This window comes from Photinus pyralis, unplaced genomic scaffold (assembly GCF_008802855.1).
Source record: "Photinus pyralis isolate 1611_PpyrPB1 unplaced genomic scaffold, Ppyr1.3 Ppyr1.4_LG4, whole genome shotgun sequence".
NCBI classification, from domain to species: domain Eukaryota; kingdom Metazoa; phylum Arthropoda; class Insecta; order Coleoptera; family Lampyridae; genus Photinus; species Photinus pyralis.
Window position 1 is genome coordinate 32,648,186 of NW_022170511.1, and position 20,205 is coordinate 32,668,390.

General features: G+C 35.6%; 1 protein-coding gene across 1 annotated transcript; it reads left to right on the forward strand.

Annotated features, from left to right (window-relative positions):
- Positions 1–3,681: 3,681 nt before the first annotated feature.
- On the forward strand, positions 3,682–19,075 carry LOC116169973 (protein borderless). The gene is made up of 7 exons (XM_031486201.1): positions 3,682–3,967; positions 4,019–4,238; positions 4,284–4,565; positions 4,613–5,022; positions 17,989–18,340; positions 18,397–18,693; positions 18,745–19,075. The coding sequence occupies exons 1-7, from the start codon at positions 3,770–3,772 to the stop codon at positions 18,981–18,983; spliced, it is 1,998 nt and encodes a 665-aa protein (XP_031342061.1). The 5' UTR covers positions 3,682–3,769; the 3' UTR covers positions 18,984–19,075.
- Positions 19,076–20,205: the final 1,130 nt, after the last annotated feature.

A 20,205-nucleotide genomic window follows, 5' to 3' on the forward strand; every position in this document is an offset into this window, starting at 1 on the left:
TTCACGATTATAATAAATACACACGGAAACTAAGATTTTTACATTTCATCCTAAAAGAAACTTTTAACTCTTCAATTATTAGACGAAGCCTTTCATTTGTTATAAATTAATTACGTTAAAAGGACGGAATACAATTTTGCATGTTTAGGCACTCCAACTTTTCTAAAAAAAAAGTGACTTTAATGTTTTACTGACTGTATATTAATTATATCATTTCACAGCACATTCAAACTTAGTCATAGCATTTTTAGTTTTAAGTGTTAAGTAGAAAAGAGCAGTTGTTACTGTGTAACTAAGCTGTATAAAGCATCACATCTGAAAAATAAAAAACAATAATGTTGCCAGATCTCATAAAACTTGGCTTACTTATTTTTCCATTATTTCCTCTAATTAAACCAAAAAGGGCACTATCACATACACGCCTAGGCGTTGTCTAGTTCCCCAAGCCCCTTAGAAACTCACCCTACCTAGGTACTCCAATAAAACTTTTCAAGGTAACTGTCACAGTAGGTGCTTTCAACCTATCCCAACAACACCTAGGTGCTGTTGGCTATCCTCAAAAAAAAAGGTTAAAAGAAATAAACAACATTACAACACTCGTATATTTGCAGCAAATAATGTTGTTAATAGTGCACATTATGGTTCACCAGTTCTAATTCATACGAAACATGAAAAAGTTTTGCAAAAATTCGTTAAGCAAGTTCAGCATCGATCGCAAATAGCGAATTTTTACCGTTACAACTTTTGAGCCACCCTTCAATCCTATTTCGGAAGATTTTTTTTGATGACACATCTCTATATACACTCATTCTGAAGTGACAAGTCCCACCTAATTGATACGAAGCCCGAATAAAAATCACTAGAAAGTGCTCAATTATACGGAAACGAAATTCTCGAGAAACCATCAGATATATAATGAAGGGATCTTCTACCCAGGAAAAGGGGTTTAACATGATAATCTGATAAGTCTGAAAACTGTCGATTATCTGGGAAAATATAAAAAGTATCAAAAAAAGTTTTATGCCAAAGATTTGAGCTTCTTTTATGTCTACTAGGCAGTAGTAATTTTAATTATACAGGGTTGGTCATAAAGACATGACACACCAATATTGCATTTTTTTAATGGAACACCCTATATATTACTTGACATTTCAATTCTTCTCTCAATTTTGAGCATAATTTCTAAGAAGCGTAATGTACCCAAATACAATCGTTTCCGATTTGTCGAGTTCAAAAGAAAAGGTATTGCTTTAAAATGTATTGAATAAAGAACAATAATTATATAACATCGCGAATTTCTTTTGAAAACTTTCTGTGAAGTTTGTTATGATTGTTTGGACTCATTAATAAAATTATTGTTGTTTGTTCAATTATTAATGAGTTTTAAAATAATAGCGTTTATTTTCAAAATTCGATATCCCGGAAACGGTGGAATTTAATAGTATGCTTATTATACAAATTTTGCTTAAAATGCTGAATAACAGGCACGTAATGAACGGCACTTTTTAGGCAAATATCAATCAAGATAGTATTCGAAAACATACAAGGACAGTTTGATAAGTCGGTGACTTTTTGAATTTCCAGTGCAGTAACTTTAAATTCAGCACTGTTCGTGCTCCCGTCAACTGCCATCTACCAATAGACTACTGTAAAAGGTTGCCCAAGCTACTCCACTTAGTTTATGTGTGAGCTAGTTAAAGCACAACCCGTGAATTTTAAAGAAAATGAAAAGAAGTGAATGATTAAACATAATTTTTTGCGTAAAAAACCATCACCGAAGTCAAGGCAAAGCTCGATAAATACTATGGGGTCTCTGCACCATCAATTTCAATGGTTAAGAAGTGGTTTACTGAATTCCGTTGTGGTCGTACCGACACAAATGGGCCGGATCGTCGATAAAATGCATATGGTTTCTATTCTATAACTTTTGATTGAGAAGTCTAATCGAAAAAGTACGAATTGTTTTGGATTCTACGCCCCAAAATTAATAAGAAAAAGTGTTTTCCCGAGAAATTTTGGTGTAGTCGATTATTGGTAAAAAAGGAAGGTTATACACTGCCTTTTTTTGAGCTCCGAAAAAAAAATTGTCTCAGATCGACCGGAAAAAAATTTTTTCTTATAGATTGTGGCCTGTAGAATCCACAGATATTGGACAATCGCAGAATAAAAGTGCGTGAGGTGGCTGAGCTTGTAGACATCTCAACCGACCAGGCACATCACATTTAACATGAATAACATGAACAACGCCGTTGTACAACAATGTCGGATGGAATTGTCGTACGAAAATCGTGAAAATTGAATACAACCATACACGATCCAACAACGTCGTACGATAGAGTTGGATGTGATTTTTTTTTAAAGATCGTTCACACTGTACTCAACAGATTAACACAATATGATAATAATAAAGGTTTTTAATTTGGCTGTGTACACGGATTCTGTCTGACCGACTTGATTGTAAGCGCGCATACACGATCCAATTTCGTCCAACTGCGTCGCATACAACTCGATTGTACTGCAGCAGTCAGACAAGTTTGATATTCATTCTCATCCAACCAACTTAGTCGGATGTGCCCATACACAATCAAAAATCGTACAGCTTAGTCGAATTCGACAAGATCGTACGACGGCGTTGGACCGTGTATGGCCGGCTTTAAACGAAAGATGAATCCATCACACACACCAGAGACCAAAGAACAATCGAGACCGTGGGTCTTTTTGCAGTAAAGAAGGCCAAGGTAGGTCTATTGGCCAACAACGTTATGGGCACAGTTTTCTTGCAAATATTATTCAGAGCTTTAATAGATTCGACATTGATTTCGAACGGAATGTACTAAAAACTGCACCTGTCTAATCTAGCCTCTGTGCTGATCCCAAACCTTCGAAAAGACTGACAAAATAAAAAAGTATTAGTTAGGTACATTTTTCATGATAAACGCGTTTTAAGGACTGTGGGTGTAGTGTAAACAATTCGTTTTTCGTAATACTGTCAGACGCCCATGAGTTAAACCTATGGGGAAATTAATGCAATGATATGCATATAAGGATAGAGTAAATTTTATTCTATGATAAAGCAATTTGGTTCTATTAGGGATAAACCATTGCTCGAACGTACAATTTTTGTAACTAACAACACACGGAGAGGAATGACCGTGTAGTAGTGGCCTAGTAAGTATACAAATATTAGGTACTTCCGCCATCGTAGCTTCTGTAAGGTTCGAAAGGTAACGCTACATCTGTAGCTGGCAGCTGCCCGATTATACAAATCAAACCATAGGAAATGGAAATCTACCCCTTAAGCATATCCATAAAAATACGAATAAGAGATCTGACATCACCTTTTTATAGTCGACCTTTAAATGACTTAAGACCTGCATGCTACATAGTAGGTGGATAGTAATCGGGCTAATTGAAAAAACACTCATTGCAATTTATATGTTCCTCTCTCTATATAACCAGCCACGTCACGTCTCTTGTGTAGAATAATGCGATCTATAATATTAATCCCCCTACGTTCCTAATAAGAAATAAAACGTTCAATCGGTATTACAGCTCTAATTAAGTACTCTACTTAACGTAAAACTATAACAAAACTTGTAACGCTTCAAAAGCGTAAAGTCTAGCATTACCTCTATTAATCTAATTTTTCCCTCCTTATTACTCCACAAATTGCGTATGATCTCTTTATCTACATTCTACAGTATAAACTGGAGCACTCAAAAGCTCACATCTCGATGAGAGCATAAATTCCGTTGTTTTCAATTTCACCATGTTTGCGGGTTATCAAAGGATTATTTGCGCAATATCCATTTACCACTTCGTGCACAGTGCCGCTTCCTATTATTATAACGATGAGCAGCTTCCTACGTTTTTAAGTGCATCTGTTGGTGATCATATTGTTTTTGATTGTGATATAGAGTATCCGCAAGACATTGTCATCCCTTATATACTCAATTGGAAGAAGGAGGTAAAGTACTCAAGCGGTTTAAGGATGGTCGGTACTAATCCGGTTGTATAGGGTAAAACTATTTATTCGTGGGATAATGGAATAACGGTATCAGTGGATCCTTACGGTGGAAGAATTCAACTTTTAAACAATAGTAGCTATGGAAAAGCGTCTATAAATCTAACATCGATTAGGGAGTCGGATTCTGGATGGTACGAGTGTAAAATTATTTTCCCGTTCCGTACACCAACGTCGATGGGGAATGGAACGTGGTTTTACTTGGCGGTCACTGGTGGGTGATTGACTTTCAGATCATAAATTAAAAAGTTGATTTTAGGGGGAAATCTCTTGGAAATACCTCCGATTAACCAAACTGTCCTGGAAGGTGAGGATGTGCAGTTTACGTGCATCACCAGAGAGAATGGCGTCGAAATACGCTGGTTTAAGGATGGAGTTCTTCTAACAGAGCTGGCCAATATCCTCCAAAGGTCGCACGTGGAGAGCGACGGGTCGCTCTCGATACGCGCAACTGAAATGGGGGATTCGGGGGAGTATATTTGTGAAGCCGTTAATTACTTGAAGGAATCTCAGAGTGCCAAAGCTTACCTGGATGTGCAATGTGCGTAATTATGAATACACAATGTGATGCTTACCACGTCTTTATAGATAAGGCGAAGGTCATCTACACCCCCAAGGAGTTGTATTTACCGTATGGACAACCAGCCGTTTTAGACTGTCATTTTCGCGCAAATCCGCCATTAAAAAATTTGAGATGGGAAAAGGACGGATTTCTTTTCGATGCCTACAATGTCCCTGGTGTATTTTATCGGCAGAATGGCAGTTTGTATTTTAACAAAGTGGACGAATCTCATAAAGGACGCTATTCGTGTACGCCCTACAACGAGCTGGGAACAGAGGGACCATCGCCAACCATAAACGTAATGGTCTTGAGGCCTCCTGTTTTTGTAGCAACTCCCCATCACCTCTACCTAAGGAAGTTAGGAGAAACGATTGAATTGGTCTGTGACGCAAGAGACGGAGATAATGAACATAAACCACTAGTAGCTTGGTACAAAGTAAGTATGTAAATGGAGATTCGTTATGGTTTAAATTAGGAAAATTGCATGTGATAATAGAGCCCATTACGTACACCGCAATTTGCCTGTCGTACCTGATTTAAGTAAGAATAAGACCTAAGTCTGGTCTGCTTGCTGTCATAAATAATAATCTTAAATGCCATTCGCTTATTATCTTCCTACGATGCGGACGTATTTTGCATACTATTTCTTTGTGCGATCTGTTACAGACGCGCCAGGATTATGGGCTTTAAATGATCTTTTTTACTAAGATTTTAGTGTAGATTTCACACATAGTTATTAACAATCAGTAAGCTACCGTATTGTTCCACATAAACCTATAAAATATCAAGTGATTATTACCTATATGCAGTTAATAAGACCCTGCTTCCACTAAAAAACTCACTCTCAAGTCTAAGACTGGGGATAACTTCCACGAATGGAGATGCATCATTAGTCTAGTAGTATAAAAGTAGTATTCTAATTTACTAGGTACTTAATACCGTGCCATTCTGCCGCCTAATTGAAAGCTACGTTGAAATCAATATAATATTTTCAAATTTCACATTCAAATTCAGTTTTACTCATGAAATCTGAAAGAATCCCAATTCGAAATCGCCAAAAGCGAAAAATGGTCAAGCGTGCCAGTCGTGTTTCCAATGTGATTCTCGGGGGATTTACAAAAGAAGACAAAGGAAATAAATTGCCTTGGAGAGATTAAATTGTATTAAATTGTTTGGAAATATAAGTATCTAATAAATAATAATTAAAGTATAATTACAAAAATCAACAGGTATCCTTCTCAAATCAAGGTTTCGTTAGCCAACTCGATCTAATCTTCTAACGTATGTAATTTAGTTTTGTTGTTCGTAAAATAACAATTTATATGAATATATTTTTTTCTAACGTACAGAAAAATGAAATTTTTTCAAAGGAGACTCGCTTTAAAATCACAATTACGTTAATTTAAGACATAGCTAAATTAGTTAAACGCAGGTTGCCCTAAATATGGGAATTATCTTTCTTTGAATGTAACTTCCTTGTTGATTACTTCATTCCGTATACGCGTAAATTGTCGCATTTACAATTCCTGGCGAGTTTTCAAATTTTCACGTAACATTATGCTAAAAGCAAAATTGTTGAAATCATTTCTTTTATAAGGAGGCGATCTACTTATAGTGACCGTGAGTAGAATTAAGAGCAATTTACATATTAGGGTTTAATTTTCGATTCCGTTAATTAATTGATAAGTGTAACCGGAATTGAGAAGTAGTTCGATTATATTATTGTATAGTTATATTGTGTAGTTTGAGGGTAGCGACAAAAACACTTATAGTACCTAAGCACATTAACGCTTTCAATTAACCCCGGTATATTTTAGCGGATTTCAATCCTCTTCTGACAGAAAATTGTCCCTGATATATTATATTATGATTACTGGATTGCAAAATGAGCCAAGGTGCTATTTATGCGGAGTGATTTTTTTCCGATCTCTTAAACGGACTTGTCCAAATAGTAGACTGCGAAAATAACATTGACCGGTGACTCTTGGCGCAATTATTGTTATATAACTCAACAAACATATGGATTATATTATACCAAGATTTCTTGGTTTATTTGGAAGTCGATAAAGTTGGCACCCCCACTTCGCCAAATAAAAATATGACTATAACTAATTAAAGACCATTATTATATTTTCTTCGATTTCCATGGATATACCCAAGCCATGCGCGGTTAACTAATCCCGCACGGATCGAAACCGAGTAACGATGGGGAAGGATAGAAATAAATTCCTTTCGTTGAGACCTCTCATTAGAATAGGTACCATGAAAGATAAAATAAATTTCTAACCACTACCCCTAGCCCCTACCTCGTCTCTAAGTCACCAACTCATCTAAAAAAGGAGGAACTTTCTGGAGAATTTAAGATTACCGCCGGTGAGCTTTGATGGCACCTCCATGGCGGCGGTAGGCGACTCGCTGCCACAATATAGTATTAAGTTTTACTATTAAATTGCAGGAATGATATTTCCATGTAAGTTTGTCATCAACTTTGTAACCCAAGAACGCGATACAAATGAATGCCTACCAAATGATCCTCAAGATCTTCACGCATCCATCATTTTACATATAGCTGAAAAACAATAGTGATCTTTCTTATTATCCTTAATAACACGGACAGACAGACACACATACAAGCAACCGGATAGACCCATAGATAGCAGCAAAATGCATTCTGTCAATCTCGTTCTTTTGTTTACAAAACAATGTTTGTGGGTACAAATTAGTCCTTAATTTAAACGCTTCATTTGTTTATTGATTCTGAGAATTGCCTTTTTTTAGTTAAAAATTTTTCAAATAATGTAATGAAAATTTAATTTGGGTACAAATTAGTCCTTAATTCACAAGTCTGCAACTAATAAAATTGTATCGGGAAAAGTGGGGGCGTTGGCTTGATTTCAAGTTAGCACCCCCACTTTAAAAATAGGTTTTCCTGCGGAACTAGGCGGGTACAAGTTCTAATTTTGTGGATACAAATTAGTCTTTCATTAGTCCTAAATTATGGGCATATTTTTACTTGATTTTTTTAAAATAATGTACTGAACTTAGAAGCTTTGACCTTGTCTTATAGCGTTGAGTGAATCTGATTTCGTTATTCAATGCTTATAGATATCTTGTTTATAAAATACTGAATCTCGCCACCGGTAAAACTTCCTTCCGGTTCCACGCGTTGTTTTATTTCGCGTTATTAAAAAAGACTTGTTTTAAACATTATTGGAAACTACAGAAATAAAATTGTGTATTGGAGTGGTTTTGGAAGTACACTCGGAAAACCGAGAGAAGGGATGATTATTTTTATATTATTAACTATATAACGATTAACGATACCTAAAGGACATTTATTATACAAATTTGTACTCCATGGGAACGTATCTGTAAGGATGCCACAACGTTATGTATATCGTATAGCGTTTTTGTATTAAAATACCAGAAAGTGAAAGAGGTTAACATGAAATCGAATATAAATGCAAACAGGTCATAGATGGCGTAAGGATAGGACTTGCACATTTTATTAGGAGAATGAAATGGGCCATCGCCCTATTTGCTGTTGGCAACCGGTTAAGAATTTCTAAAATCTTTTTTTGTGCCTAATTATTACGTACAATTACAATGTATTATTAAATGGGAAAATTGCGACATGACCTGTTTCTTTAGCCTTATTTACATAAATCTGTGGCTTTACCTTTACCTTTACGTCATTCAGTCTACGCAAACCCAGGCTAATATCTCTGATTTGCGAATGAGAACCCTTTATAAAATGGAGGAGCTGAGACGGGGATGTTATTTCATTACCACCAAATCTTTATTGTTTATGTATCCTCGCGTTGAGATTGCCTACGAATTTAATGGTTTTGATTTATTTTTAATTTCTGTTAAGAAAAAATGATAAATAAAAGTACCTATGTGGGTACGTTGTGGAAATTCTAAATATTGAAACTATTTATTAATAACTAATTATAGTTGCATTTTACTTACCTACACATGAATTGATCGTATTATGGTATGTGAGTATTGAACAAAAGTTAATGAAATCCATAATATATGTAGTGTATATGATGAAATCTAATTTTTCGACAAAGCTTCCACTTTCGACATTGTCACAATCAGCCTTTAGCTAAAATCAGGGCTAAAATCATACAACAGGACCTTGGATGTTGGGAAAATCCTTCACGATCTTAAAAATGGAGATTAACGCTCAAAATCCCGTTGAAACGGATGTTATTAATATCGCTAAGCAATGACTATAATTCCGCTGTGAAAACCAAACATGGTTTTTATTAGGCACGTTGTGATATAGGTATCGATATTCATATATGCCATTCAAGGAATAAATGACCGATTTTAGTTTTTTTGCAATTACGTCCACCTATTCGACATTTTGAACACAAGCAAATTTTAAATAAGCATAGAAAACTGCAAGTATATTAATAATAGCCAGGTTGCGGACAGCATTTTCTGTTATGTTAGACGGCCATTTTTTCTTATAACATAAGAAATATAAATTTTTGTAGAAATAATTTACGGTATGAGGGCTTTTTGTACGATATATTTATAAATAGCGGAACCAATGAAAATGAAGTTCTTATAATGTGTCACTGCGCAGTACGTAATCACTCATAAATAACATTTTCCTGCTAACCTACAATTGTGCAGTGTTTATGTTGGCGGTAGTTCTTTTCTTTTTGTCTAAGAGCATAGTAGTGAACTTTGGACATTTTAACACAATGTAAAATAAAAGTGAGGTTAAGACTCCTTCAAACTTATAAGCAAAATTGAACACGCCCAGCACACACCGCAACTTAACTTTGCTATAAAAATGTTTTATACTTATAAACTTATATTATAAGGAAAAATGGCCGTCTAACATAACGGAAAATGCTGTCCGCAACCTGGCTAATAAGAAAGCTTTGTACCCAATACCGACACGAGCCTCTATTTTCTTCTAGCTCGAAGGGGACGAGAAATTGGAAGGAATATTTCAATTAATCATAAGCACTGCAATTATTCCTGAATGGTCCCTTGATGACATAATAAGATATTAAGCTATACAAGCCATTCATTGTGTGGATGATGATTGAAAAACAATGCATATAATTACAGTACATACTATATTGGCCTGAAATATAATATAGGAGTAATGTAATCCTCCAAAGAACAACAACAAATAAACTTTCATCCAATTTTATTGTGGAAATAATATTATCATTCATCAATTTAAAAATGATGGATGAACATTTTTAACAAAGATTATTTGAACAAATGTTTGATCAAAGAAATGTAACCGAAATTAGTTTTGAATAAATATGAACGCTTTCACAATTTCCGTAGATAATTTAATTTTTCACTTTTCCTTTAAAAACCCCGAAAATAAACAAAACCAGCTGTGCATAATGGGCCTCATTTTCATACTCAAAGCAAAGAATACTTAATAATTACTCTTTGCTCAAAGCGAGGATTAATTAAATCAACTGCTTTTATCCTCGCGCCATCTATCGTTTGTTTGCATATTATATTCGATAACATCTCAACCTCTTATCCTTGCTGGTATTCTAATACAAAAATAGGTACACTTATACACTTATATTTCCCTATATTTAGTAATAAATAAGGGTCTAGGACACTACGCCGAATGCCCACATCGCCGACCCGATTTTTGGATGGTCCATACTCCATATCGCCGACTAGGGACACTACGCGATGGACACTACGCCGACAATGCCCACATCGCCGACAAGTGGACAAGGGACACAACGCCGACCATGCCCACTTCGCCGACGGACACTACGCCGACCATGCCCACATCGCCGACAAGTGTGCAAGGGACACTAGGCCGAACGTGCCCACAACGCCGACTATTCGCAAAAAAAATTACTAGGGACACTACGCCGACAGCGACCACATCGTCGCCAATGGAGAAGTTTCCAGCTTTTTGTTATAAATTAATTATGAAAATTTAAGTAAAATGAAACAAAAATGTGATAGAATCAATAAAATTACTCCACAAATCCCAAAGTTACAAGACTAAAGTTGCGATTGGAATAATAATTTCGGGACGTCACTTCACCTAGTTTGCTAAGAGCATGTCTTGAGCATGCGATCAAAAAAGAATGGTATCGCCTATGAATCTCCTTTACAAATTTTTGTTTATATGGGAAATCGTATTTCCTGGAATTACGTAAAATGACGTCACCGACACTGCCGTTCCGCGCTGAATACCTAAACTTAAATAATATATTTCTGTAATTGGGCGTAAGCCTGTTGAGGGTCTAAAACAAGAGGGACAATAAATAAATTTATTTCCGGATTTTGAAATTTCTTTTACTGGTTTATTAGTTTTGATCTATATTTTGATGTCATTAGTCTTACTATAGTAATATCAATTGTCCCTATTTGATAGTTGCTGTGTTTTGATAAACTGAAATTCGTAAATCTTTACACCGGTATAGAAGAATTTATCGCGTTTTTTTTTAATTTGAAAAAAAAAAGGTTGGTTGAACGGTAAAATATCGCGATTCTTAAATTTCACATTTTAGTCAAACAAAGCGAACAATAACTAGGGCTGATTGTATAAAGGCTGGTTGAACTTCACTTGTAGTTAACAACTGGATTAAGGTATAAGAATGGTTAAAATTTGACGTTTTGTCAAACTTCAACCAATTAGGTATCTTAACCCATTGATATAATCCAAACGAGGTTTAATCTGCTTTATACAACCGACCCTTATGCCCGTCAAGAATCAAGACGGGATTCATGAAACTAGATTAGCAAATACGATCTTAAATAAACAACCAGTTATAATCGATCATTTGCGCATGAATCTACCATTATATCAACTATTGGTGACGTTTTCTGTCAATCCCAGAATTAATCTTCGATCTCGGATCAATCTACGAGTTAGTACGAGCATTAGTGTCCGCTTTACTAACAATGACACTTACTAAAAATCTTATATTGCTTGGCCACCTTGGATTATAAGGTAAGGTGTATCCCATTCTGATACTTTTAATCAATGATTAACTTTGACCATCGTTTATGTAATTGAGTAACGATTTATTTTTAATGTTTAATGTGTACAAAATATGCTAAACAAGATTAGTTCATATTTTATGAATTTAATGTTCATAAGCACATATTTTAACAAATGAATTACTTTTTACTCCATATTCACATCTTCCCATAGTGGAATACATCCGTTTTTTCTCATAAAATATATTTTTATTTCAATTTGCTACCTAGGTGTAAATATTTTAAGCATTTTTACACTTAACATTGGTATCGTGTTATCAAAAACCAGGTGTCAAATTCTTGACAGAATAGCTTCCTAGCTGAAACCAAAAATTGATGTTGCACATGCGCAACACTATTTTTTGCGCATGCATTTTGTTAGCTTTTATTAAAAGGACCTACCATCTAAATTTCGTTAAAATTGTTCCATAAATAAGAAAGTTGCATTTCTGCGCATGCGCAACACGATTTTTGCGCATGCATTTTGTTTGCTTTTATTAGAGGGACCTACCATCACCATCCAATTTTCGTTAAAATTGCTCCATAAATAAGAAAGTTGGATGTTGCACATGCGCAACTCGATTTTTTTGCGCATGCATTTCGTTTTCTTTTATTAGGAGGACCTACCATCCAAATTTCGTTTTAATTGTTCCATAAATAAAAAAATTGCATTTCTGCGCATGCGCAACACGATTTTTGCGCATGAATTTTGTTTGCTTTTATTAAAGGGACTTACCATAGAAACTTCGTTTAAATTGCTTCAGAAACAAGATCGTTGCGTTTTGCACATATGCAACACAATTTTTTGACTTTGACAATTTTTTTCTCCGTTTTTTGATAATATAACCCGGCCCAATTTTTTGTAGGTTGTACACAGGAAAATAAGGTCTTCCAAATAATAGAATAAAAATTTTAGGTTGCTATTTGAAAAAAAAAGTTCGATGCCGTTACGGCGCTCCAAAATTTTTTTTCAAAAATCCGGCCCGTTATTTTTCTGTTCGGTATGCCTAAAACATATATACAAAATTTCAACAAAATCCGTCGAGCCGTTTTCTCAGAAAATTGCCAACAAACGTACGTACGTACATACAGACGGAAAAAAATTTTATTCTTTAAAAGTTGCTTAAAATGGTCTAAAACGTCGACATTTGATGAAATTTTGAAATGTTCAAAAAACGGCTATCGCAATAGCTAACTAGCACATGCTAGGAAGCTAATTATCACCGAAATTATCGAGATAAACACAAATTCAAAGGGTGGCACGGTGGTAGAATTCATTATTTTTATTCTTCGCCAATGCAAGTTATTTCAGTGCGTATAAAACTAAAGTGTGTAACTTTGTTTCACTGGCGTTTCGTCACATTATCTGACGTCATGCCATAGCAAAATTAAAGCAGGTCGTAAATTAGTACCTACTTATGAATAATTTGCTACCCCCACAAACAGTAATACACATTTACCTTGTTTGTACTAAAAGAAATTCTTTCTTGGTTTAAAATGCAGTTAGTAATTATAATTACCGTAGTATCGGGCGATCAAAAATGAATGACTGTCGAGTCGCCTTTGGAAGTTGAAGTTAAGTACGATTTCCCATGTAAACAAAAATTCCAAAGGTGACTCGACGGTCACTCATTTTTGATCGCAATGTATAAGTTCCTATCTACAGAAAAAGGTCAAAAATCTCACTACCTGTAAACAATATTTTACTAAGAGCGGCACCTTCTTTGAACATTAATCCGCAATTCTGTATTTACCTATGATCCTAATACAGATTTTTCAAGAAAAACCTTCAATTACCTATGCAGTTGTTGGGACAACATTTTGATAAAGTCACGATGGAATATACATAATGGGAATACAGATACCGACAGCAAAGGTTCCCATAGTAAAGGGTGAAAATTCTCACTCTACCTGTAAACAATATTTTACTAAGAGCGGCACCTACTTTAAACATTAATCCGCAATTCCGTATTTACGGGTTTTTCTAAGAAAAACCTGCAACTATGCAGATTTTAAGACAACATTTTGGTAAATTTATGGTAGAGTATAATGGGAATACAGAGACCGACAGGAAATAGCAGGCGCAAATTAGGCAGAGCGTACATTTACAGAAAAGGTTATTTCATTATTGCTCGAGGAATAAGAAAAACGGATTAGAATTTCTAAAACCCTTATGGATATTGAATAGATAATGAGTACATTTTAAGAAATTAGCTGAAGAGGGGTAGCAAATTGAAATAAAAATATATTTTTTATGAGAAAAAACGGATGTATTCCACTATGAGAAGATGTGAATACGGAGTAAAAAGTAATTCATTTGTTAAAATATGTGCTTATGTTAATATTAAATTCATAAAATATGAACTAATCTTGTTTAGCATATTCTGTACACATTAAACATTAAAAATAAATCTTTATTATATAAACGATGGTCAAAGTTAATCATTGATTAGCACCAGAATGGAATTGCACCGTACCTTATAATCCAAGGTGGCCAAGCAATATAAGATTTTTAGTAAGTGTCATTGTTAGTAAAGCGGACACTAATGCCCGTACTAACTCGTAGATTGATCCGAGATCGAAGATTAATTCTGGGATTGACAGAAAACGTCACCAATAGTTGATATAATGGTAGATTCATGCGCAAATGATCGATTATAACTGGTTGTTTATTTAAGATCGTATTTGCTAATCTAGTTTCATGAATCCCGTCTTGATTCTTGACGGGCATAAGGGTCGGTTGTATAAAGCAGATTAAACCTCGTTTGGATTATATCAATGGGTTAAGATACCTAATTGGTTGAAGTTTGACAAAACGTCAAATTTTAACCATTCTTATACCTTAATCCAGTTGTTAACTACAAGCGAAGTTCAACCAGCCTTTATACAATCAGCCCTAGTTATTGTTCGCTTTGTTTGACTAAATGTGAAATTTAAGAATCGCGATATTCATTAATCTTTTACCGTTCAACCACATGATATTACTATATTAAGCCTAATGACATCAAAGTATAGATCAAAACTAATAAACCAGTAAAAGAAATTTCAAAATCCGGCAGTAAATGACTGAGAAATATATTATTTAAGTTTGTATTCAGCGCGGAACGGCAGTGTCGGTGACGTCATTTTAGGTAATTCCACGAAATACGATTTCCCATACAAACAAAAGTTTGTAAAGGCGATTCATAGGCGACTCCACTCTTTTTTGATCGCATGGTCAAGGCATGCTCTTAGCAAACTAGATGAAGTGACGTGACCGTCTCGAAATTATTTTTCCAATCGCAACTTTAAAGCCTTGTAACTTTGCCATTTGTGGAGGAATTTTATTGATTCTATGACATTTTTGTTTCATTTTAATTAAATTGTCATAATTAATTAATAACAAAAAACTGGAAACTTCTCCATTGTCGACGATGTGGTCGCTGTCGGCGTAGTGTCCCTAGTAATTTTTTTCTGAATAGTCGGCGTTGTGGGCACGTTCGGCCTAGTGTCCCTTGCACACTTGTCGGCGATGTGGGCGTGGTCGGCGTAGTGTCCCTTGTACACTTGTCGGCGATGTGGGCACGGTCGGCGTAGTGTCCGTCGGCGAAGTGGGCATGGTCGCCGTTGTGTCCCTTGTACACCTGTCGGCGATGTGGGCATGGTCGGCGTTGTGTCCCTTGTCCACTTGTCGGCGATGTGGGCACTGTCGGCGTAGTGTCCGTCGGCGATGTGGGCATGGTCGGCGTTGTGTCCCTTGTCCACTTGTCGGCGATGTGGGCACTGTCGGCGTAGTGTCCGTCGGCGTAGTGTCCCTAGTCGGCGATATGGACCATCCAAAAATCGGGTCGGCGTTGTGGGCATTCGGCGAAGTGTCCCGCCCCCATAAATAATATTAAAAACACGGAAAATTATAACATTGGATTTACACGTATAATTCCAGAACTGCCCTGATAAATATAATTTCCATAATTAGATACAACATTTTTTTTAATAATGCTAAATAGAAACAATACGTTGTCAAAAAGACTAGATTAAACAAAACGAAATCGAGTTCGTTATTCAACGCCTGTGCGCCATCTGAAATCTGTTTATACATTCTTATCTATCCTCATATAACCGTTGAGAGTAGGAATCGAATTCACTCAACGATTATAACATACGCTCTTCCACATTATGGGATACTAATACTAAAAGCCCTATTTCGGGATATACACAGCCACTGTGGGGTATGAAATAAAGTACTGGCTTTCCTTGTATCATTGAATATTCAATGCTTTTATGAAATAATTAATAAAGTAGTATATTTTAAAGATTAACGATGTAAGAGATCCGAAACTGAAAATTTGATCAATGGCCAATTAGACTAAATTTTCTTGATACCTTTGTCTAAATGGACTAATGAAGGCGTACCGATAGCAAACGATTTCACCCTTTACAAAGAGCAGTGCCCGATGACTCGGTCTCGGATAAATGTTCATCTTTTGCATATTGAATGGAAAATCGAAGAGCAAGTTGTGTTACATTGCAAAACTAGTCAATGGGCCGTATGAATAAAAGTAAGCAAATGCTTATACTTGTAAAATTCAAAGCAAATACTCGTAAGTGCTCCTTCGCACTGGGAGACTTAGCAGCGCTTCTAAGCAGAAGGACAGGACGCAGTGCAGCGCTGTTAAACCATGCTAAACAGACCAGTATGAAGGGGCAGTTACGAGTATTTACTTTGAATTTTGTAAGTATAAGCATTTGCTTACTTTTATTCATACGGCCCACTGTCTCTCTAAGTGGCAGCTGCATAGCGGACGCCAAAAATTATGTTATTTTTATTCGTATTGTTGCTAACTAAATGCATCTGTGGATAGATATCCCGTTTGACTCATGGATGTTTGGAGCAGCGATGTTGGTTGTGGGTGTGAAATGACTTATTACAACGTGTATAAGCCCAAAACTAGTTATTTTAATTCAAGGAACCTCAATAGTTTGAGGAAACAGAAATTTGTTTGTGGTGGAGTGCATTGTCTTACTTACACTAGTGGATGTTGTCATTACTTTGGATCTTTGGGGTTATTTGGACAATACACTTTTTTCTTCTTTCGTTCTTGGATGGTGTGATGAATCCTCATTTTATCTCTCTAGCCTCGAAACACTTTTTAACGCATTTTGAAATGTAAAACTTTGTCCCTCCTTTTATTCGCCTAGTAGACTGAAAGGCCAACTTTCGCATTTGTGAAGAGATATTCGTGAAACGTTCACGGCGAACTCTAATAATAGAACCACATTTCTCCTTTCTCAGATTTCTTTGAAAATTAGCTTCAAAAATTAAATTTCCTGAATGGCTTACTTGCAAAATCGAACGCTAAATGACCGCAAAATTTAAATATATTGTTGTGTAAACAACGTCATGTAGACATTATTTCGGTTTCAACATGACGGGACACCCTATATATAACAAACATTTCAATTTTAGTAAAATAAATCGAAATGGTTAATAAGCCATAGTTGGTTCGTTTTATTCGAATTTGTGCCTCAGTGTTATCTTTCCTTTGGTTTTGTTTGTAATTGCATAATTTTTGTTTAAATTGTATCGCTTGTACAAATTGTTTATTTAGATTTGTTTTGTTTAATTGTGAAAGGTGATATTGCATGTTAAAATATAGAAACATCTGGTTGTTTGCGATAAGAGGTTTTTTATCGGTCGTCGGTTAATTAACGCACGTGTTCTGGTGCTGATAACAAAACGTTCAGGTGACGCATTATTTTCGGCGTAAGTGGGGACGTGTTCAGGGCGCAGCCGGTGTTCTCCAATTTAATTGTATTGGCGTATTATTTGTAAATACCGGAGGAAGGAGATTATTCTGTAGCGTTTATGGCAACGCAACTGTAGCCTCCAGGAGAGTTGGTCGTTTGGGGTAAATAAAACAATTAAATAAATAATCGTAAATTCAACGTAATAAAAATTGTGCAATTGGCGGACGATTGACTAACAAAAAATAAATGCGGTAATTCAAAAACATACGGAATCTGCAAGGACTTACGGTTCTGTAATTCGGGAAATCGTAAACGATAAAGCTGCGGTTTTGGAAGCGGAAGCAGACACCTTGTAGAAAAAAATTATGAACCCATGTATACTATTATTACTGACTTTATAAACGCGACAATTTTATAATTTTTAAATTTTTACTGTTTCTGATTTATAAAAACGAAACAATCATATGTACGGATTCGTAATTTTTTCTCTACAAAAAAACCTAAATAGACTTTATTTCTAAAATAATTAGGGGAGCCAAGAATCGGAAGACGATCAATGAGTTTTTTTTTTAATTAAAATTCGTTGAATCGATCAAAAGATTTTCTCCAAAAGACCTTAGAATGAAACATGTTTCGTTTAGAAGGTACGTTCCTAAAAGTTTCTTTCTTTTAGAAAGATGGCTCATCCCTTCCCGAAGGTCGTTACACGATAAAAGATGGAAATTTAACGATCACAAACATTCACGAGGAGGACAAAGGTTTGTACCAATGTGCGGCCACCAACGAAGCAGCCACAATTACGGCGGAAGCGGAGTTGCTCGTGGAAAATTCGCCACCGAGATCACCGTATAATTTAACGACGAAGTCGGATTCGCATTCGATTACGTTGCAATGGGTTGCTGGACGGAAAAGACCTCGAATAAGGTATAGCGTTTGGTATCGGGACGTGAGCACTCAGGAGTGGAGGAACGTCGAAATAAAGAATACGCATCCACTCGAGGCAGCGATTACACATTTACTTCCAGGTAAAGTTAACACTGCATAACTCAACGTTTACCTATATATATATATACGATTTTAGGTCGTGAGTATGAGTTTATGGTTCTGAGCGAAGATCCCCATGGAGAAGCATTGTTCAGCAAACCGATCAGAGCAGCAACGTTAAACGACAGTAATAGACCTGAAGTGCTACAAGCTTATTCGCCGGTAGGGCCTCCTGTAAACATAAAGATCCACTCAGTCGACGACGGTTATGTTGTATCTTGGGATCCTCCAGAGTACGGATCGGAGTACTTGGCACAATACACATTAAAATGGTACGAAGCATCTAGTGAAACACTTGAAGGGCTTGTTGAAACGAGAGATACCGCATATTTAGGTGAAAAGCACATTTACACCTTTGGGCTACATACTCACAAGTTTCTTTTAGTATCCAATCTAGAAGAAGGTACCAGTTATGATTTCGAAGTAGTAGCGGTCGCCGTTGACGAATATCAAGCTGCCAGTCCTCGAGTGGCCTACCCAGTGCCAGCTTATAAGAAAATTAAAATTTTAACGATTAGTTTAGTAGTATTAGTCATTTGTATAGTACTAGCAGTTGCTTTGGTTTACTACATTAAGTCGAAATGGTGCAAACGTTACTCGAAATCCAATTCCATTAAGAAATAGCCACTTTACCACTCTGTTGTACTTTATCTTTTCAATTGTTTTCTCTTACATTTGTAAATTAAATATATTAATAATATGACGATAAAAAGTAAGCGGAAATTTAAATTCCCAACGACGTCGATCCATAATAACAATAGATTTGGTATGTGTTCAGCCTTCCCCCGAGGTTTGTATGAATTTTACTCGTATGTAATGTCACGATACCTAATAATTTTATTCAAATCCAAAATTAACAACAATTATTTCAATTACTATTGGTGAAACGGAAATGGGCGAACAGTTTCATGTTATAAACTGTACTAGCATATTCTTTTTTTTACCATAACGAAGCTATTAATAAACATTTCGTTTGAATAACACATTCCAGTCCAAAATAGTAGAAGATATGGAAAGGGAAGCAAAACACAACATGAACTCCATCGAAATTCTTTCGCATCAGAATATACAGGCTGTTTCACGCAAACCGTTACCTAAAAGTTTTCAAGCTCCCATTGATAATTTAAATTTGAAAATTTGCATACCAACATAGTTTTTATGATCTATGGAAAGAAAATATTATCATGAACCTTTCATTTCCAGTTGTGGATAGCAACCTCTTTATTTTAAATAAAACAGCTTGTATTGGATTGTATTTTCGAAACCTACATGAAGACTTTTCAAAGTGTTCAAGATTTCCAAATGTTTGACGTTTGACTGTTTTTCTTTTGAGCCCTGTACTGTACCTATTACTCCCTTGACTTGAATTTCATAAAATCTTCCAAAATCAACAATGCTGGTTTAATATGAGTACGATTTAAACGGTCATTGTCCTTCTGCAGGGTGTTTTGAGACTAATGGTCAATTTTAATAACTTCAAATCTGAAAAAGTTTATTTTTTGGCACTTTTAGATGTAGACAAAATTCTACATCAATTATTACATTCCTTGGTCCTATCTGTTATGCTTTCCGTTTTATTTTAGATTTTCTAAAATTGTGAGCGTTTTGAATTTATTTTTAACAATTATTATAAGAGATCGTTGTACCGTTCTTGAAGATATGAAATCTACTGGTTTCAACTTGAGGAGGCTAGTTCATTCTACCCATGATTCTCTTATATGTTACCGTTCATATGCGGAAAACCGTTAAAGACCAGATTGTCTAGTTAATCTGCAAATTATCTAGTTAAGTCAGTTAAAGTGCGAAAAATGCGTTTGCTTCGCAGATTACCTAGTTATTCTGCAGA

Bases quoted from the DNA above. Each gene is read 5' to 3' on its own strand.
- LOC116169973 (XM_031486201.1), top strand. From the start codon at position 3,770: ATGTTTGCGGGTTATCAAAGGATTATTTGCGCAATATCCATTTACCAC. The intron at 3,968-4,018 runs GTAAAGTACTCA...CCGGTTGTATAG, and splicing joins TACTCAATTGGAAGAAGGAG to GGTAAAACTATTTATTCGTG. The intron at 4,239-4,283 runs GTGGGTGATTGA...AGTTGATTTTAG, and splicing joins GTTTTACTTGGCGGTCACTG to GGGGAAATCTCTTGGAAATA.